This window comes from Accipiter gentilis, chromosome 26, assembly GCF_929443795.1.
Source record: "Accipiter gentilis chromosome 26, bAccGen1.1, whole genome shotgun sequence".
Lineage (NCBI taxonomy): Eukaryota > Metazoa > Chordata > Aves > Accipitriformes > Accipitridae > Astur > Astur gentilis.
In genome coordinates this window covers 5,149,497-5,171,815 of record NC_064905.1, presented here as the reverse complement: position 1 = coordinate 5,171,815, position 22,319 = coordinate 5,149,497, and the positions used below count along the sequence as shown (strand labels likewise).

Sequence of the window (22,319 nt, the reverse complement as noted above, 5' to 3'; positions counted from 1 at the left end):
GTAATTTTTTTTCCCTGAACTATTTCATATTTCTTCAGAACAAGTTAGGCTAAATAAATCACAGTAAAACTATCCAAAGCAATTTGTTACCTTAAAATAAGTTTGGCAGTTATTGCAATAGACAGTATTTTATTGCAGATTTCAAATCACTATGAATGACACCACATACATCATCACCCAGGAGATGATGGTCTAAATGGGACTGTTATGTCAAAATCTAAGCTGTCTCTTGTCTTTGTGCCCAGGCTGATCTAAGCTTTTAAATTGTTCACTAGCTTAATTCAGTATATGAACAAAAGCAAAGGAATTCTCCCTCTGCAGTGGTCTAAAATTTATTCATTCAGTTTAACACACTGAAGGCTTAGACTATTTTGTCATATCTCATAAAATGTCCCCAGACAGTCTGGATATGGCCTTCCAAACCTACATTTGTGGGAAGTTTACTGACCCCAAGAATAACATTTATCTTCGATACTTTTAACAATAACCAAATGCTGATACAATCCTCTCACTGATATTAGACAGATTTTGAGTTGATTAAATGAAAAATTAATTTACTTCTGAAAGTGCGTGCAGCAATCTTGAAACATGAAACTATTCATAACTTAGCCCCCATGTTCTGTGCTGAGTTATTAACCACTCCAACTCCAGCTAAGTGCAACTCTAAGTATGTAACACAAACACAGTGTACTACAAATAGAGCATTTCTCAAACTTTTGCTTAAAATTAAGATAACACATTCTTTTGCAGCAACCAATTTTGCCACACTTCTCAATGCAAGGATACTACTTGCTCTCATATTTATAGGGAAAGAAGTACTGGATGGCAAGTCTAATCCTTCCAACACAAAAGCCATGGCTATCTTATCATGGCTCACTTACATCTGTGCTGCTTACTATTTTTTGAGAGTCAAATCTTCTAATTATTTGTTTCTCATCTTGGATATTTCATATGGTCCCAAGTACTGCAGTATCACTACATCTCACAACCTTCAATGTATATACCCTTATATCATCTCTTTGAGACAGAGAAATACTTCCACTTTTTCAAGAGGGGAGACTTTGGTAGAGACAAGCAGTTTATTTGTCCAACAGCTGTCACTGAAATTATGCAACATAACTTCTTCCTCCCAGAACTCACAGTAGCATCTTTAAGACTAAAGATCCTTTTTCTCAGGCCTTGATTCACAACACCCTCCACTCTCCACAATGGCTTTATAGAAATCTCTCTACAGTTCTATTCTCTCAAAACCAGAGGGTGGATCTTACTGTATCTTCAGTTTTGTCCATAAACAGGTTTGAAGTTTGGTTCATACCAAAATATGCTAAGGATCCAAGCCCTAGTGCCTAAATTTTGAAAGGGAACTTCAGACACTGTAGCAGAATTAAATCCACAGAACATACAGACCCAGAGGTGACCAGTGATTCACAGTGCCACCTGCATGTGACACAACAAGGGGAAAAGGAAAAGCCAGAAAGCTCTGTGAAGAAGAAAAAAAATATGTACATGCCCAAATATTTCTAAGAAAAACAGAGTAGGAATTCCTCGTTCCACAGAGTCAATATATGAAAAGGGACAAAATCCCCCTGAAAAATGGGCATGGAGAAAACAATTTTTTTCTTCCTTTGTGTGGGGAATGGAGAAGTCTTGAGTCCTTACAAGAACAAGTTTGCCTTTCCCTTGTTAAATGCAGAGAAAACCTAAGGTAGAAATGGCTTATTTAAAGTGTTAAGACTTTGTGACCTGTTTGACTCCCATAGTTGGATTTCTTGTTAGAGAAAATATATAGATTTAAAATAAAAACCTATGACCTGCTAGCATATGGATCATTCAGCTCTTTTAAAAGATTTAAGTTTTATACGTTTTAGGGGAAACTGCTTCTGTAATAAACAATCCTGTGTTTTGAAAACTATAATACACCATTTTTTTTCCATCTCTACATAGGTACAATAGGCAGGGTACTCTGAGAAACAGTTCTGCCTGGAAACATTAACCTAAGTTAACTTCAGAAGAACGTAGAGTAGCAAACCACTATATATAGGCTTCCATTAGCCAGCTAGACTAACAATGCTGGCTGTCTTCCAGATAAGCACTTTCACTCTCTTAGACCCATAGAGAGCACTGCAATTGCATGGAAGCAGGGAGTAAAGGGAGGAGCAGAAAATTGGAATAATGCAGAGGAAAAAAAGCAAGGATTTTAGGTAGTGCAGCAGAGCTCCATTTTTAATGGAAACAAAGTAGCTTACTTTCATTTGTGCATTAATATTTCCCCCTCCTTTATTCTTGTTTAACTCAGCCAGCTGAAAAGTCCAGCTGCTCTGTGCACAGATTAAACCTTGATGGTGTCTCATTAAAATGTAAGCCACTGATCACATTTGAGTTACATATACGAAAAATAAAAGTTAATCTCAGCTGAGCTGAAGCATTGTATGCAGAGCAGTATTCCTTCAGGGTATGCAGCTGACTAAAGTTTTTGGGGCCTCAGGCACCAAAAAGACTGAGCCACCTAAAAGGAAAAACACTAGTAAGCAAACTGTTTTACTTCATTTCTACCTCCTTGTTCTCTCCCCTTTGGCAGTTTCATTGGGAGGCCTGGCAAACTTCAAAGGAAGTTTCTTCTCTTGCACTTACTTGTCTTTCTGCAGTTGACAGAACTGTACTGGTGGCCCTAGCAGAGATCAGATGAAAGAAGATCCTCTACTTCTCAGAAGTAGAAGCCTGGGGGAGGTTTCTTCCGAGAAACCCAGATTCTGCAGCACAGCAGATAATCTTGCTCCATAAAGATATCTAGGGCTCAGAAACTGAAACAACTACAGAAGTGACCAACAGGGAAGAACCTGCCAGAGGTCTAGGTGACAGGTCATGAAAGATCAGGAAACTAACTCTTGCCTATCAGCCATAGGGAAAAAATTTGTAAGACCTACCTGCAATGAACAGCAAGAGTAAAACCTTTCAAAATAAAGTAAAAGCCAATGGCAAGCACAATGGACAACTGAACTTAGAGGAGGAGGCTGACAATTTCAAGGCTGGAGTCGATACTGTCCTAGACACCAGTCTGCCAAGGAAAGGAGAAACAGACGGTGCATTACAACAGCTTTGTGTGGCTGCAGTAGAAGGAAACTGAGGCAGAGACAAATGCTGAACAAAGGAAAAACTGCTCAGAGGCAGTTCCCTTACTATAGCCCTTTCTGTGCTGCATCTTATCTCTCTGTCCTCTCTCTTCCCCCTTGTAACCTCCCACCATTAACTTAAGCACTATTTTACCCACTTGGATATAAACATATTTAAACATCATTTACTTAAAATATCATTTTGGATGACTGGGCAAGGAATACACAGGCATTTCACTTGCTTCTGCATGCAAGTAAAAACACTATAAATTCCTGCCCAGTTTATATTCTCATTTCCTCTCTGTCCACTCTGATGTGTTCTGTCCCACTCCTGTGGCCACTTGGGGGCATCTGAAGTAGCCAATAGCTAAAGCTGAATAAATTCTGAGTTGGGAAGTCAACCCCAGTAGAAATGTCTTGCCTGTCCAGCTTGCTCATAGCCAGGAGGTTTGCCAAGAGCAGAAAGCTGTAGCATTGCAGCATCAGCAGTAGTTTCATACTAAGCCAAAACTGTAGTGTTCAGTAAATGTCATTCTCCTACTGAATCGTCTCCTGACAGCATTGAGGGATTTGACCATTTCCACAGCATGTTGAATAACACCACTCTAACTATTCAACAAAGGCTAGCAACACTTAATATGTATTTCTGGCATTCTCCCAGCTGGATTCAGGGCACAAAAAAAGGCCCATCCTTCTGCATTCTGGCTCAGAAGTTTACTGCAACATATAAGTTTAGTACTGAATAACCTTCTATATATTAGTACTAGTCAACAAGTTATATAGGTTGTTAGAATTATCGGGTATTCAGAGAATAAAATTATGGCAGCTTTTAGAAATAAAGTACACTCTTAAAAATCAAACTGTGTTATATGAATGTTAATGAGCTAAATGTTTTAAAACTGACTTTAAAATTAATGCAGGTAAATATCATTCCAGTTCAGCTTACCCTCTTCTCTCAACCTGGGGCTCTTTCTAACACTCTATTCCAGTTCATTCTCCATATGCAGCTTCTGACCTTGTATTGCTCCTCTTACCCATTAAAAGCTCCACTGTGTTAATAGTGCTGCGGGTAGCTAGATTGAAATATGGCTACATTTTAATTCAACTCGGTGCTAAAACAGTTTCTGTGTTCTATAAAGAGAAACGAATGGTTGTCAAGAGACACTACCTTCCTTTTATCTTCTGTATGAAGTCATATTTTAGTCCCCTTCCAGCTTAATAAAGTAGTAATTACAGCTGAGAAATATAAACATTTTCTTAAGAGCTTAGGTTCTTCCTTCCTAGTTTGAAAAAAACCCACCCCAAAACCAAATAAACCAAAAAGCTCACAAGTGAGTGCAATCTCAGTTCTTTAATAGAGAAGAAAAATTCAGTATGGAAGTATTTCCTCTTAACTCCTCCCTGATTAGCACCACCAAACAGTATCTGAGCTATGATGAGGTTTTTGTGAGCCATGATGACTTGGGGGGCATGGATTAGCTTGCAGGTACATTAGATCAACTAGTGCACTGATTTAAAGAAATGAACAAGTCAGTAACCTTGGGGGTGTTTATCTATAAAAGAACTTACTAGAGATGTGTAAACAGTTCCTTCTTCTAACCTTCATGACCAATTTTTCATTTACAAAAGATCAGATGCTTCACACAAGCTGGCAATTGCACACAGAAACATAAGTTGTCCCAGACAGCACATTATCATTTTTATTTCTCTTACATGCAAGCTCTCCCCAAATGCCCATTCAGTTCTGTTTTCTACTTACAATGAAATGAGAGATTTCAAGCCTTTGAATGCGTCAGGCGCAATGTCAGATATCTGATTCTTGCTGATATCTCTGCAAAGAGAAGAGAGGATTAAAAAAATATTCGTAAACAGGAATTTGATGAAAATATTTTAGCTGTAGTTTATTGGAAGAATATACTTGATACAAACACAGAACTAAAATATCATATTACCTCAGAGAAATTATGAGCTATGTAAAGACACAGATAGGCAAATTCCAGGAATGATCAGAAAACATCAGTCGGCATGACAGGCCATAGCCTCAATAAATTGGCAGCTCCCCTGTTAATAAGGCCTTTCATTTTATGGATATTGAAATGTAGAGTTTTATGAAGAGCTTTGAAGAACAACAGTGAGGTAGGCCATTGAAAAAAAATGGTTGATAAAAACATCTTAAGAAGTATTAATAATGGAGATTGCATTGTGACTCTGTGGGGTGGCCTTCAAGCATGAGGAGCAGCCTGTGACAAGGCATAAAAGTTGTCTGAATTTAAATGCAGGCATGGAAAGCTCACTCTATAACAGTACAGAAGATCATATTTTGATTAGAAGTGAAATCATAGATAAGGTGAGGAGAGGTTTTCTAAGGTAGCTGGACATGCATTAAGGAAGATGGTGGGATTAATGGTGTCAGCATGGCGTAGGCGCCAGGGGAATGGCTTCTGAGGTGGCAGCAAGACTGTGTTTGCCTAAGAGAAGAAGCCTTGTGGTAAATGAGATGTAAAGATGAACATATTCATAAATACCAGAAACATGTAGTATAGTCAAACAAAATTCCCATCAAACCCCCAGGAAATTCCACCGAGGGCTTGTCTCAATTTATACGAAACAATATCAGTAATTCTTAGGATGATAAAATTCTTCTGAGGTAAGACTCTTCCCACACCATCTCTGTTTAATATCAATGGGAAAAGGCATGGGAAACAGACTACCCAGCCCCTGATCCCAAAGGAGGCACCAGTGTCACTGAGGAGTTTGGCACTCTACTGGTGATGTTTGGGTTTTAATGGCCTAGAGAAAACAAGCAGTACAAAATTCTATAATGACCTTGATCTGGTGAAGCAGGCGAGAAGAGGGTTGACACAGCACTGACAGGTCTGCCTAGACTTTTCAGACACTAAGGAAAGCCTTTGAGCATCTGAATGGAAATCGTGGACCTTTGAAACCAGCAGCACTGTGGGGAACACCCAGCATGCTGCAGACCTTGTCAGAGAGCCCAAGCAAATTCCACCCTTTCAGCTACGATGTGAGTGGAATTCAGTTATAGTCTGCTGTCATTTGCAGGGGGAAGCATGTTCCTGGTTTGGAAAATACCTTTCAATTTTAATCACAAGCAACTAAGTACACAAAGATAAATATAGACTATGCCACAATTTCTTTATATATGGAGTCAAAATTACTACACTTGGGACCCAGATGATCAGAACTGGGTGCCTTATCATGACTGTCACTGCTATCCAATCTTTCTGTCAATCAGTTCAACCAGGAGCTTAGCTACAGGCATAACTTTCAGCCACCTCGTTGCATTCACTGACAGTTGGTATCAGCTTGTATCAGTGGTATCAAATCTTTTCAGTGATAGCTGGACTAATGCAGGATTTCATGTACATCTTCACTGTTATTTCCACTGGGGCACATGCTAAGGAACCCAGTCAGACTAAACATCACTTGAACAAGAAGGAATCAGAAAGTAAGAGACTTTTCCATTCTGTACATGTTTCGCGCTACAAATTCTGTTGGTTAAAATTTTAATTAAGTCCTCTAACTGTTTTCAAATCTAGCCACATAAAATAGGATATTCTTTGGTTCTTTTATGAGGCTCAGTTCTTTTGTAAGGCTCATGAAACAAACTGGTCTCCAACCTACTGATGTTTTCTATTACAACATCCTGCCTACAAGGACAGCGTTCAGTGAAGGTTTCTTCAGCTCAACTCACAGCAGCCAAATTTGTGACAATGAAAGTAGGAATATTTATTTTTTATAAAGCTTTTTGTGAAACTTGTTTAGACTGCCTGGTAGCATTTGCTGCTTTTTATCTAATAATTCTTATGTATGCAGAATTCTGATGTGAATCTGTGCTATCTATTTATTGAGGAACATATTAAAACCTATTACAATGACATGAAATCGTGAGTTTTCTGAACAGTGGCGAGCATCTGAAAAGGGGCATCTAGTTTTTGAAACAAGTATTTCAGCACTATTTTATTGATTTGCTACATTTCAACATTTCCATCCTTTCTCTCTCCCCATGTCTGGATGCTAATGAATGTATAACTAACTAATGGTGCCTGAACGTGCATAAATGCCATGCTGGGTGATGACACTCACTCACTTCATGCAGATGCACTACAATCAGCATTAGAAGATAATTAGAGACATTATTTCCTTTCCATTAAAGTCCAAGCTCCACTGCTGTTGGATAAGGAGGTTCCATCTCCTTCTGACTTGACTGAGGCAAAGGGATTTGATTATGTCCTTGTACTTTTGTTCCCTTCCTTTGGTCTGCTTTGGTAAGATCATCCTATTCTGTGTTTGATTTATATCAAGACAGAGATATGGGTTTTTCTAACCTGCACGACAGCTGAGTCAATTTAGATCACTTAAGGCTCATTTTCATAGTTTGGGGTATCTCTGAATCATTCAGTGGAAATGTAGCTCTTTAGCTGGAAACGTAATAAACTTATCAGGATTCCACCCAGGCAGGGAATACATTAGTCATCTCATACTAGTCTCCCTGCACCTCTGACAGCACAGTAGAGATCTTCTTTCAAAAGGTTGTTGAAGACACCTTGGAGGGTGGCTCTGCCCAGTTACCAGTTAGGGACTTAAACAGTTTTTGACTTTGCACCAGGGGAGCAAGGATACCCTGTGAGTCACGGTATAACATATGACTGTATGGCTTAAATGTCTTTACTGTAAAAGGTTTTGAAACAAAACAGATTTATTTTTAGACGTAGCCAAATGCAAAACTATTAATAGCATTGGATGAATATTCTCTTTGTCGACTAATATTATTAGAAACAGATTACTTGATTATCTCTAACATGTAAAATGGACTGTTCTCATTTGACAAGAGTACTCAGCAAAAATCCATGTCATATATGGTTTAGTTTTTAGAATCTGCTTAACAAAAGTAGCAACGCCACAGAGCTACTGAGGAGATTGTGAAATCTCAACGTGTTTTCTGCTAATATATGGTAAAATTGATTTGACAACATGAAATTCCCTGCAAGCATCAGGGCTAGAGAGGTACAACCACATCTTTCAAAGTGGATCTATGTAGTTGGCTCTTAGACTTGTGCTATAAACTTGTTAGTGAAAAGCCTCAGAAAAAGCAAAGACAAAATGGGAGGTAATGCCATAAACTTTGGAACTCATAGGCTAGAAGTTACAGACCTATGGTACAAGCTCAACTGCTATGTAAATGAATTCAAAATGGCATGTCTGGGCCTGGATACTTCATGTAATAATGACAACAACTTCTGTCTCTGGAGATGTGATGCATCTCCTCCAAGCCCCTGAAACCTCTTCTAAAACACTTGAATAATTTAGCACAGAGCTAGGACCTGTTATATTCGCCCTAAAATCAGGGGAACCATCATCCCAAATTATATCATTCAACTGCATATTTGAATCCTACAGGTGCCAAATCTTCCTTCTGAGACAGATACATTTAGCTTCATGTAATTAATTGTGTGAAAAGATGTGAGCAGTAATGATGAAGTGTAAGACAAAAGATTTCAGCTGCTTTGCTAAAACCCAATCACCATAATAACTCTCCCATCTTGCAAGCTATTGAAGACACCATCTAAACATCAAACTTCTGCTAGATGCAAATGTAACACTTGAATTAGTATACATGCATCTTCTGCTATCATCTTGACCTATTAATATCAAGTCATATAAAGATTATCTTGGACAACTGGCTTTTACCTAAAAATTAATCTCAGTTATCCAATTATTTAAGAAAAGAAGACTGCATAATCTTGCAGGAAATACTCAGTAAACAACCAAAACACTGAGAGAACTACAAGTGAGCAGTCTAGGATCCCTAGCATTCTTGCATATTTATTCACCAGAAGGAGAAAAATACAATACAATTCACAATGTTATGATAATACTATCCTCTGAATTATATAAAAGAATTGTTATAAATAATAGTTAATAATAGTAGTAACAACAATAATAATAACGTTCTTCATTTGTACCCTGGGTAGGGCATCAATTAATTAAATCATGCTATCACTGCTCATTGAAATCAAAGTGACTGAAATTAAGAAAGGCTGACAACTTCAGTGATACCAAACATGTTCTTCCTTTATAAGGAAAAGGATGGATAATTCTTTTGTTTTAAGAGGTAGTCTTTTGACCAAAGTATATTTTTGTGTTAACAATACTGGGAATCTTGCACACTGAAAAGATGATGTCAATAATCTCTTCAAATAGTGGAACAAGTATCCTCAATTAAACTTTATGTAACAACAGTGATGCCCAATTTAGAGCCTCACTGTCCAGCAGGAATAAAACTTTAACAAGGAGACAGGTCAATAACCAAATAGCAAAACACCATGTTTGTTATGGGACATTCTGCAGCCTAACTATCTATCCCAAGTTCTTCCACAAAATGGTGTCACACTAACTAAGCTCTGATACAGATCATCTGGCACAATAACTTATTACTTAACTATGAATTCAGATCTCAATGAGTATGCCAATTATACTCCAGAAAGCTCTTAACACAACTTGCTAATGGAATTCTGCTGTGAAATTCTAACATTAATCATTTCACATACTAAGTGCCGCATTGAGTTGAGCAGCTAGTCAAGTTAAAGAACATTATTTTGGTCAACTCCCATAAAACTAGAGTTCACCAGTCATGAAAAATGAAAGGACAGTAAAACATTGCCAAAATCTAAAATTAGTCATACCTCAGAAAGAACTAAGTAGTGACTTTAATAATGAAAAAGTTACAAGTTAGGTCACTGAAAAGGGATCCATCATTTTTCACTGAAATTACCATCTTGCTATCTAATACAGCACTTCTTTAAAAATACATACAGCTATATTGAAAGTGAGACAGAAGAATAGAGACTCTATAAGATTGATGATTTGACCTGTTAAATATTAAGATACATATTTACAGCTCTTCGGCTCTAGGAAGTTGATAAGTTTGGCCTGGCAAACATAGGAATTTTACCCTTAAATCCAAAGGTACAGCGCAAGATCATTTCAGTTTCCCAAAGCATTAACTATCTGATAATCCAGTGTCTTCTGTGAAATGAGCTGACAGTTTCTTAATTCCAGTAAGTATTGTTCACATCAGAAAACAAGAACTGTAAAGGCACCTTTTTAGCAGCCTTAGCACTGAGCTACAAAGCCTGAATGGCTTCTGGAAGTTAGTGGTCCAGTAGTACCCATCAACATTCTTGGTACTATGGTGAAGCAGGAGTAACTTGTTTTACCATTGTATATGTCATTGTACTACTGTCACAACATCTCTCATGTATCATTTAAAAGTGAAGAGAAAGACTGACGAGGGGGAATGCCCAGGTTATCTGCATGACAGCACTGCTACAAATTAGGATTTTTTTTATTTTTTTTTTAATTTTTTAAATCCAAAGAGAAAACAAGAGCTAATAAGAAAAGAATTGTCTGGGTATCTACTGGTGACTAAGAAATGGAGAAAACAAGCTCCAGCAGGTTTCTTTGTTTTCTTGTAAACAGTCAAACCATTTCAACATCAGGACATTGAATGCACTACAAAAAAATCTTAACTACTCTGCAAGAACATGCACTCCTGCTATAACTGGGGTCAACTAAATTGAAGTGGTGCAAACAGATACCAGAATTAATGAGAAAAAAAAATTGAACTTAAAATATTTTCTGAGGAAGCAGATTTGAAGTTTGAATAGACTAACGACTAATTAGCTCCCATTGTTTATAATAGTAAGTGAAATTAAGCATTAGTAAGGATTTCATGCACTGTTAGGCCTCCTGAACCAAATTCCATTGTTGCTTACACTTTGAAGAGATTATTTGTGCAATCCCCAGTGATTTCAACATAGAAATTGCCAATATGTTTCTAAAATACAGATACTGAAATTGAAGCTAGAAGATTCATGATTGCTCTTGCATGTTGGTCTTATTAAAACTTACATTCTCTTAAGCTTCTTGTACTGGGTAAAAGCTCCAGGGGGAATGATTTTGATGAGGTTTTGTTCCAAACGTCTGAAAACAAACAAAGTAATATACATGTTAACTACACAAATATAGGACAGGAATAACATTAAACATGATAGCAAATGTTTATATAAACATAAAATAATTTTATAGAATTTTTATGCGCATCAGATTTTTCTTTTGAAAGCCACTAAATGTAGAAAATACTGAGAAAATAACTTAGAAAATAAAATAATCTCATTGATTACACTAAATCTGTATAGAAAAACGTCACAGGCTGTAGAAATTGCACCTTTAAAGCTCATGGAATTAATAAAAAATAGTAGGCATATTTTATTACTACTTAATCAAAGGTAAGGTAGAAAATACAGATGCTTTCCTTGACTAGCAGTTGTAAATAGAACGTAGCTATCTAAACTAAAAGCTATGCTATGTTGTGACAGCTTAATAAGTAGATTAATAATACTATCAGAGTGACTCAAGAGCAACAATCTGTGTGAACATGCTGAAAACCAAAGTGGAATTCACTGCAAGATGAATCCAGATTTTTAAGGGAGAGGTAGAGTCTATGTTAAAGCAGAGCAAAACAGGACTGTATCTTCCTATTTTAACTACCAAATACTGAAGGTATTCTAAAATATGGTCCAGACTGCATGAAAATGCTGTTGTTTTCATTTCTGAGATTTGGTTTGTAAGAAGTATTCTTTATGAAGCATCATAAATGCACGTTATCACTAAAATGTAAGCAGCTTTAAGATACTGCATATAGTAACCACCAAGATTGATTTCTGTTCCTTGCCAGACGTATTTTCAAGTCTTTGTCAGCAAGCTTCCCAAATTCCTGCTAAAAAGACTGTCTTCTCCTCAGATGACCCCTAAATATTCATCTCAATTAGGAATGTAAAAGTGGATCCCTTACAACGAATTCAAATGACCACAGCGGCTAAAATTCTACAATCAGAGTTGGAACTGAAAGCAAAATTTGATTTTACCTAGCTCTTATTATTCAAACATCATGTATTTTTTCCAAAAATGTCATAAAAAGAAACAGTTTCAATAGCAAAAATCTGTGGTTGGAAATGGTTTAGAGTTGAAATACAAAACCATACTGGAATGACGGAATGAATCACTCCAGCCATTTACAGCTGCTGCAGCAATGCAGAGGGGAGAAAAAATTTTAAAACCAGGAATGGAGATAAACTGAGATGCAGGGAGAAGTAAATCATGTTTTTTAAATGACTTGGGAATAATGTAGAGAAAATGTGTAAGGCCCATCAGCCCTCTATTGCACAGCATATCCTTCTGTTGATCTGTGCTTTCAACAGACAAAAGAAAAATTCCCTTGAAAATAAGATATTTTGCCAGCTCAGTTATACCCTAAGAAGCTATTTAAGTCATGAATATTGTGATACTTGCACAGTCAACTTGTACAGTTGTTGTGGTTTAACCCTGGCAAGCACTAAGCACCACGCAGCCGCTCACTAGCTCCCCCCAAACAGTGGGATGGAGGAGAGAACTGGAAGGAAAAAGGTAAAACTCATGGGTTGAGATAAGGACAGTTTAATAGGACAGAAAGGAAGAAACTAATAATGATAAAAATAACAATAGTAAAATGACAATACTAATAAAAGGACTGGAATATACAAAACAAGTGATGCACAGTGCAATTGCTTACCACTTGCCAAGCGACGCCCAGTTAGTTCCAGAGCAGCGATCCCCCCCAGGGCAACTCCCACCAGTTTATATACTGGGCATGACATCCCATGGTCTGGAATACCCCATTGGCCAGTTTGGGTCAGCTGTCCTGGCTGTGTCCCCTCCCAACTTCTTGTGCCCCTCCAGCCTTCTTGCTGGCTGTGCATAAGAAGCTGAAAAATCCTTGACTTGGTATAAACACTACTTAGCAACAACTAAACACATCAGTGTGTTATCAACATTCTTCTCATACTGAATCCAAAACATAACACTATACCAGCTACTAGAAGAAAATTAACTCTATCCCAGCTGAAACCAGGACAACAGTCAATGTGCATGCACTCTTATTTCTGTAGCAATCTATTTTAAAGGTTGTGATCAGAGTTAATTCTACTCCTTGTTTTGTGATTTGAGTTAGTGTCTGAGATTTCCCTTCCAGTTGGTCTAAATATAACACGCTTCATTTCTGGCAAGTACACAGTGAAATGTAAATTGCTGTAAGCTTCAGCATGCTACTATTGTTGGGTGTTTGTCACCAGAATTAGCAGTACACATATTCCTCCCATAAAGGCTTTTCGTCAGCTTGCCAGTTTGGTGTTTAACTTCTCCCAAGTATTTCTATGCAAGACACTTATAGGAACAAAAGAGGGCATGGCTCTCCAATTCCCTTGTCTTACGGATGGAAACTGGGGGGTTCACACATGCTGCACACAGGTGCAGCACAGCAGTCCTTACAGGGAAACTCAACAGTGATGGGGGAAAACATAGCCCCTTTTTATAATCACTTAAAATTCCAAGGAAATTTTAGTGACTCAGGGGTGGAAATATACAGAGAAATTTTGCCCCTAAAGGGCAAAAAAGGACAAAAGTCGAATAGCCACAAATCCTGAGTAATAAGAAAAAATGAAGTTTCTGGAAAAGGTGGAGAGGAATACAGAAAAAGAGTTGTTTCAGAGAGCTACCTTCTCAAGCAGTACTGATTCTTCACCCTTTCCTAAAAAATTTGCAGCAGATGGCCTGTACAGAAATAGATGGACAAGGCTGTTGTCATCTGCTGCTATATTTTCACCTTAGCACCTTACATGTTTTTTTGTTGTATGAAACTCTTTGTAAATGAAGGACTAAAGACTGCACATAACACATTATGCTTAGCACACTACATTTTGCAGATGCTACCAGAGAAGCAACAAGCAGTACCGTGTGTTCTCATCAGGGTTTGTTTGCTGGTGGATTCCAAGTTGGGCACAAAATGCAATTGATCTTGGAACATTAAATAAAGTGCAGCGTTAAATAAGCAAGTATTTTAAAAGTATGAAGTATTAATCTGACTTCCATTTTTTTTTTCATAAATGCACATTATAGATTGGCAGGCATAGGTTGAAAATCACAATGCAGCTACACAACTAAAATAGTAGAAAACAAATTATTTGTATTAATACTTTGTGCTTTCACCTCATCTGAGCTCATAAATGACACGTGAAGGACAGTACAGAATTAAAAATCTCTAGGAAACACTAGGTTTTGCCAGAAGGGGTGTTGGCAATTTCAAGGAGATGAAGGCTTAATTATAAACCAGTGTCATTCATGATATAATGGGAAACTGCTGCTAGGGGTGCCATCTTTCAAATAAAGTGAAAACCAGAGTTCTCACCTAGTGTTGTCATATTTTTCTCTAGAAAGTGAAAGAATAATCTGAATTTTACAGCCACATTTTATTTCAGAGAAAATTACCTAGTTTACCTAGAACATGACCTCTGGAAACCTGTGTTTTTCATGGTCTATCCCTGTGTACTATGAAGTGCTGTCATACACTATAAAACAACCTGCGCTAGTGCAAAGCAACATCAGTGAGTTCATTTTTTTGGTGTGTATCACCAGAATACACTATAAAATAATTTTACAACACATTTGAGAACTCTGTACAAGAGGCACAGTCCTAAAAGGCTAAATTTTGATCATTTGAACTACTATGCCCCACATTTAAGATTGCTTACAACTCAATAAAATTTTCCTCGATTTTCATCTGGTATTTCATAATAAGATCTATTTAAAAGACTCCACAAACAGAATTCATGAAATTGATAAAATAAATTGGCCATGTTCAAACCTCTCAGGAGTTTTTGTTCCTCCTTTCAGTTACCCATTTCACTGTGCCATGTCGCCTGCTGCCAGCTGTATTGCTTAGATGAATTGAAGCATATCTCCCTCCCTTCTGACACACAGCAATTCTCTGTCTGCCTCTTGAAGCTTTATTTTAGAGTCTTTGACAATGGCATCAAAGGACAAGAACAATTTCCTTTCTCTTCTCTAATATATTGTTAGAGATTGGAAAGTATGAGGGCCCAAAGGATTCAGATGCATTTTTCTTGTAATAACATGATGCTAGACAGGATAAAGTCCTCCTTCTTCCCACTTTTCAAATGACTTTGCAGCAATGAGAGCAAAAAGTAAACATAAAGAAAAAAAACCAAACAAACAGGGGGAAACTATGCAGTTAAATATGAAAAGCTATCCCAGAGAGTAAAGAATAAGCACTCAAATTCCTATGCTAATCCATCTCAAAGTTCACTGAGGTGCAAATCTTTTCATCACCTCCTCATTTGGTGCCTGCACTGCTCACACCCAGGATGGCAAAACACAAAGGATAAAAAACTCTGCCTAATGCAGCCTTTGTAGAGCCAGCTCACACTCTCAGGAGTGATGAAGCCATTTGTCTTGAAGAGTGATTCCCCCTGCAGAGTCAGGGAGACAGACGTATTAATTTGGGCCTTAACTATCTCTCTTCCATTGAGGGAAAGAAAGAATTTGTTATTTGGGTCTCTAATGGAGCAGTTTGCTAGCAATTTTCCCATTTCAAACACCGTCTCAGCTGCTAATGTGTAATGTTTTGTCAAGCTTACCTACCCATAACATAGACAAATCACTAGCTTGGAGAAAAAGAGAGGTAGTGAAGCATCAGTACTGATAATTCTTAGCTGTCAGATGAATAGAGCCTACAAATGAGACGGCCATGCTCTATTAACAGTGCCACTGAGCTCTTGCCTGAGACGTGTCAGAAAAGTCCCTCTGCATTGGGCAGTCATGAACTTCCCTGCTGGGAGAGAGAGAAAGCAAGTGAATGAGCCAGATTGCTCCCTGGATTGCGTCGCTCTGCTCCCAGCACCGGGGCTCTTTGGGCTTCCATCACTCAGGCAGCCAATGACCAAAAGCTATCTCCAAGAGAGAGAAAGCGTAAAATCAGATTAGCATGCAGCAGTAACCTGTAGCACACTCGCACCTGGCAGGATGCTCACAACCTGTGTGAAGGTTGTTGGGAAGGGCAAAACCCTCGCTTTTCTCCTGCCCTATAAGCAGGGATTTGCAGGGAGTTGGTTGAGGACTGTTTGGGGGAAATGAGCAGCATGTGCATCCCCCACAGTGACAAAGCCCACGGCTGGGGAGAACCATTTATCCATTGGAAGGAGAAAACTTCTAAAGCCTATAACAATCAAGAGAGACACTGTTCCTCCTTGCTAAGGAGTGAGAACAACTGTATTATAAAAGCTGCTTGGACCATTATCTTATATTTATCTCATATTTTGGACTTGCATTTGTTATCGTACATTTTGGACTCTGATGAAGAAAAGTCCACAGATATATTTTCAGTATTTAAGAGGAATAAATCATACTTAAAATCTGGTCTTCTTATTACAAATATGGGCTAGATCTGATCCCCGTCGTGACCCGTTTCTTGCCTCTTCATATGAAATATAAGCTTTATTCCTACCATGCACAACAGATTCAGGTAGCTGCACTTAAGTATTTACCCAAAGACAGCCCTGGGTAGGAGGCACCCTTTTTGAGAGGGAAGGAATCCTTCCCTGCAGTTACGCAGTCAGAACTTGTGGCTTATTCTGCAGTGAAAAATGCAGAAGCCTCAGTCACCACCCTTTACACCAGATGACTGCAATACTGCACAGGGCACTTCTCCGCAAAGTGCAAGGTAAAAAACCTGTGGTTCTGTTGCTTCAGAAAGTGTTTATGGACCTGCATTACCAAGGAACAGCCTTTTTGTGACTCTGTCTCTCAACCCTCAGTTTTCTGATGGGTAGAAAGTGCATTGGGATGGCAGGACATTCAGCATTTTAAATATCTGTGCTTACTGCTTGTTTTAACAGACAGTTAAAACCTTAAATCTCTACCTCAGCCAAAGACACTACCACCACTATAAAAACGCTAAACACATACAGTTCTCCAAGACTTTTATACTGCCGCCTTTCAACACAGTACCTGAATGACTTCCAAGTAAAATTAATAATATGCATTATAAATCCCTCGCATTAAGCCTGCCATAGGAACTGGAGAGCTCAGAGCCAGTAAACTGTCCGCCTATATTAATGCAAGGTGACAACTAGAGTTTCCCTTCATATTCTGACATTTGGTGTTGATTTTCAAGATCTAGCTGTTGAGCTCCTGCTATAGTTTTAAAAAGGACTGTTTCTTAACTATTCACCTAAGGGCAAATCCTTAACAGACAATCTTATCAAGAATGAAGTCACTCTTCGATATAAATCTACCTAGGAAGCTCCATAGATAATTCTACTCACCAAAAGACATCTTTCAGAATGAAACCAGATGTTTTGATATGTTCTATCCTACCATGGTGTTCATCTAAAACTAGTGCTAGTGATATTGGATCTTCTGACATACCACAGTGAATTTAGTTTAAGCTGACACAACTCTGTAGTTGAGCAGTTGGTCAGGTATCTGCTGGTAAATGCTGAATTTGTAATGGCAGTCACATTATGAATCCACCAGCTCTGTTGTGATATGTTAATTTTGCTCAAATGTGGTACAAACAGGAAGACACCAGAGAAATCAGTAGACTGGTATTTTGCAAGACAGTTTTTGACATAACACCAATGTCTTTATCAACATAAACAGCCGGAATACAGTAATATACTGTCAAACCTCAAGGTTTCTCCATCTATCACTGTGATACTCCACATTCTTGAGTGGAATTTTTGGCCCTTCATCATCACTTTTCATTGTTTTTTCTCCTGCCAGTCTCATTCATTTATTTTCCTTGCTTCATCCTTGGAGTGAGGGTGCAGGCACCCACCAAGCATGCTGCCGGTGCCTGAGCTCCCTCTCACTGCAATGCCACAATTGCATGAATTGTTTGTGGATTGTGCCCAGATGTAAAAGCAGGGACTTCAGGCGTGCTCCCCTGTGAGCCATCATCAGTGGCTACAATCAGTGAGGATGTTAAAAGTTAAACAGAAGCTGTTTCAGGGTAGAATACAAAACAATTTCTCCCCGCTCTTATTCTAGACTAGACAGAGATAATTTCCCCATTTCAGAAGGCTTTATTGGGTCACATGGACTTGGGTTTGCAGGAGGAATTTCACCTGTATACAGGCATGTGGCTGTGAACACAAATACAGGAAAGAGAGAGTCATTAGGTTGGAGAGATTTGGCAATTTCCAACTCCCTACCGTGCAAATGCAGCCTGATTGCATACTTCATTCAACCAGCATGCATGTGTTCATGTGTGTTTGTGTTTCCAAGATGTTGTATAGCAAACAGAGCAGAAACATGGATCCCACTCCTGGACTTCTGTGACACCCAGTGATTCCAGTTCAGACCCAGTGATTCCAGTTCAGAAGGCTCCAAGGAGACCAGCCTGGAGGGTGCTACATAGATGATGAGGTTCTTGCATTCACTTCAACAGCACAGCATCCGCTCTGAGGCTGACTCAACCTTAGACCTCTGCTGAGCACTTTTTGTTGTTAATTTTTCAATGTGTTTTGGGGACTTTGCTTTTTGTTTGTTTAGGTTTTTTGTTTTTTTGTATCTGAAACTTGAAGTCTATACTTGGGAGACGCAGTTTCTACACTGCTTGCTGGAAAGCAATAGTTGGCTTCATAAATGTAAACAAGTAGGAATGGTTTTTAACAAACCAGACTCAGAATGTTTGCTTTACTGAGAATAAGCTTTTGTTCCATTAGGTCCCAGAAAGACTAGCCCCTTAAAAAGTCACATTGCTGTTTCATTATTACTTTAGTAGGTCAGTCCTACCCACCCTCTATTAACTTCCAGTTACTTCAGGAAAGTTCCAGCCCAGATCACTTTCCAAATTTTCTAACAATGCAATAACTAGCTCAGGGATCTGAGGATTTCAAGTTAGTTTGCATTATATTTGTCAAGTTATAACACAAAAATATATTTTTTAGACTTAGTAGAAATGGAAGCAGTAAACTGAGAGAAAGGGGAAAAAAGTAATTGTTTAACCTATAATCTAACTTACTGTTAAGAGCTCTTTACATTCTGTAGCATCTATTTTTAGTACACATTTACAAATACTGACAAGGAAAAGGCAACACACAAGAAATAAGTAGGGAAATTAAATAGCTTTCTGGTAGTCAAAGTTCTGTCACCTATAATATTTTGTCAACAAAACAGATTCTGTCATTTGAATATAAACATTCATCGAATCCTTTGTTCTTTACCTATTTTTTTTAGCAAAATAAACAGAACACATGTAAGCCAAAAGACAATTAGTGTTTCATGCAGTAAAAAACCTGATTAGTATATTTTATTTCAAAGATATGATTCTATGCTCCCTATTTTATTTTCTGTGATTTCTTCTACACTTTCATAATCAGCTTTCAGGATGTATATACTCATTACACATTACAATCTCCTCATTTTGCTTGGCAAAACAGGAGCTTTTGAGTGACATTTGTATTGGATAAAAAAAAGATGTATGCCTCTGTTCATACCATTCATTTTTATTAATAAGGCTAAATTTATGTTCCTACTGGACTGAAATGATATCTCTGGAAAAAAAAGAACACACACAAAAAAACCCCAAACAAACAAACAAAAAACCAAAACCACCCAAACCTACAAACCTTGTAAGGTTACTAACTCCTACACAGCTTGCCTGAGTAAAATTCACCTGCACATAACTTTTTTTTTAATTAAAGAAATCTCACTACTACAAAGAGGAAAGAAGGTGGTAAAAAATGATACAGCCAGAATAAAAATTATCATGTGTATGAAATCTAGATTTTTCAAAATGAAAACATCTTCTTATGCCTACAGATTACATTAGTTACACTTAATTTTACAAATAAAAGTAAAGACGTAAGAAATAAACCCTGCCTTGAGCTTACAGCAGAAATTCCCTGACATTACTGCTTGTTTCTAAAACTGTGAAACATAGCTTCTTGTTTTCCTTAATCTGTCTCAGCACAGAAAACACCTTTATTCTTAACATTTCCCATATATTTGTATTTTCTCTACTGGCTCCCAATCTAAAATATTTTCTTTATTTTTTCTTTATTATTTTTGTGTCTAGGCCTCATAGAATAGAAGATTTTCTACATATTTTTGGCCTTACAATAGAAACTTCTTTTTTATATTGAATGCAGGGATTGAATGACAGTTTGCCTAGTGAGATCCAGAAAATAGTAGTCAAATTTGACATGTGAAGCTGTCCAGAGCCAATTTACAGCAGTGAATGAAAATCATATTATGTGATTCAACTACAGGAGCCAACCTGATTTCCTAGCCAAAGAACTTGCCACCAGAGGCAATTATGGAACGTTTATTACAGTGTTCAAAAGTACTGTGCTGGCTTCAGCTACAGTGTTTACTGGAAGCCTGGGAAAATTATTATAATTTTCTTTTAGGAGGAAGAACAATGTTAAATGCAGAACTGTCATTCCTTTTCCCCCAAAGTTTATAGCTTCTATACACTTATATTCTTGAAAAAAGAAAAAACTCTTGCCTTTAAGAAGCTGAGAACTTCAAAGCCAATTGTTAACATATATGAAATTGTTATGGTGCAGTTAATTTATAATTTATATAAGAAAGAATTAACTTTATTACAGTAAATAGTTACCAGAGCTCAATCTTTTTATAATAGCTTTTCTGACTTTATTTTAATCAGTGGAAAATTGATTTTGAACATACCAGTAGTTTAAATGCCTAGAATTTGCTGATCACCTTCCTCAAATCACAAAAGCTTCATCAAGATTCATAACAAGAAGTCCCAGCTCTCCTTTAATACACACTCCTACAGTTACTGAAGAACAGAGGAGGTAATTTCTTCCCAAGAGAATCACTGAAGCAACAAACATCTCTGTCTACAGGTCTGTCCGCAACACTGCCCAACACAGTGGTACCTTCATGACAGCAATTCTCTAAATATTAAATTTGTCAGAAAAGCATTAATTAAAGGTGGAACAAGTAGAACACCACATTTCAAAGTGATGCTCTTGCAGAAAAGTAGGTTCATTTTCATTTTGACAGAACCATGAGAAAACCAACAGTTAAGTGCATTAGATTTTTCCTTAGTGCTCAAACTCCAGCATTTTTCCTAAGAGTAGAAATTAAGCACCAAAATCAAGCACTACTTACACCTACGAAAATATCAGTCACCAATTCAGCTATAAATAGTGAGAATGATAAACTAAACCAATGTAGAACAAGTGACTCAAAACTGACCTTAAGCCAAACCTAGGTGCTGGTAGAAGGGCTGCCATCCTATTTTACTCTGCTCAGAAGTCAGACGGGAAGCTGTGGTTATTATCTCACCAGATACGGGTGCCTAAGCAGCACTTTTCCTTGAGGGACTGTCAGCCTCTTTACTCTGTCTGGAGCAATTACATTAGCATTTAAACAAAAACTCCTCGTTTCTGATTTATATACATCCTATCCAGCATTACTCTTGGTTTCTACGATTATATTTCTCTTAATCTCACCAGACAGAGAGTATTGTAAAGGTTAGGTAACAGTGATAAAGCAAGCCTGAGATGAAAAAGCACAGGTTTGAAATCTAAGAGCAGTTTCAAGATCTAAGGATATACTTCAGATTCCGGAGTTTGATTTATAAGCCTGCAGATGACTGGGACTTGGCTTTTTGAAGTAATTAGCGTTGCACAGCACAACGTGTTCAAAGCGCAGCTCCTATTGACTTTTGCTGCAGCTGTGAGTCCTCAGCACTTCTGAATATCTCAGCTGAGTCAGCCAGAAACTGAGGATTACATCATTAGTGACCACCCATGAAAAGTTTGTGCAAGTCACTTGCCCAGAATCAATTAATAAAACCACTGGCAAGAAGAGATGCAACTCAATTCTCTGAACAGCATTCATGAGATTGTCTTCCCCAAAGTCCCCACTTGAGAATTTTCCTGTTTCTGCAACAAATAAACAAATCCTGTATACACAGGCTCCCTCACTATAGAAGCCTGATGAACCCCTAGACAACCAGAAACAAATCTGGTCTTTTAACAGCAACATGAGACTATGCTGTAATTAAAGTGCATACCACAACAAATATATACAAAAACACTGAATGAAGACTGCAGCTACAAACATTAACTCTTTGGCATTTTCTCCCCCCCCCCCCCCCCCTTACTTTTTTAAAAATATATTTAATTTATTGGATTCAAAAACAAAAGCTGAAATAACTAATTCCATCACAGCTAAACTCATGTGTAACAAAAGTATACCACCCAGACCTCTGCATTGATGTCCAAGTGGAACAGCAGCAGTTAAAACAGT

General features: G+C 37.8%; 2 protein-coding genes across 3 annotated transcripts in view; both read right to left on the bottom strand.

Moving 5' to 3' along the window:
- The window catches only part of SLIT3 (slit guidance ligand 3), a 536,826-nt gene that overhangs the window by 164,939 nt on the left and 349,568 nt on the right, over positions 1 to 22,319 (bottom strand). For both annotated transcript variants that reach the window (XM_049829395.1, XM_049829396.1), the window contains 2 exons: positions 11,046 to 11,117; positions 4,870 to 4,941 (listed from right to left, as the gene is read on the bottom strand). In XM_049829395.1, the coding sequence (XP_049685352.1) occupies positions 4,870 to 4,941; positions 11,046 to 11,117 (144 nt within the window). The remainder of the gene's footprint in view (positions 1 to 4,869; positions 4,942 to 11,045; positions 11,118 to 22,319) is intronic.
- The window catches only part of PANK3 (pantothenate kinase 3), a 307,492-nt gene that overhangs the window by 199,039 nt on the left and 86,134 nt on the right, over positions 1 to 22,319 (bottom strand). The gene's annotated exons all lie outside the window — the stretch shown is intronic.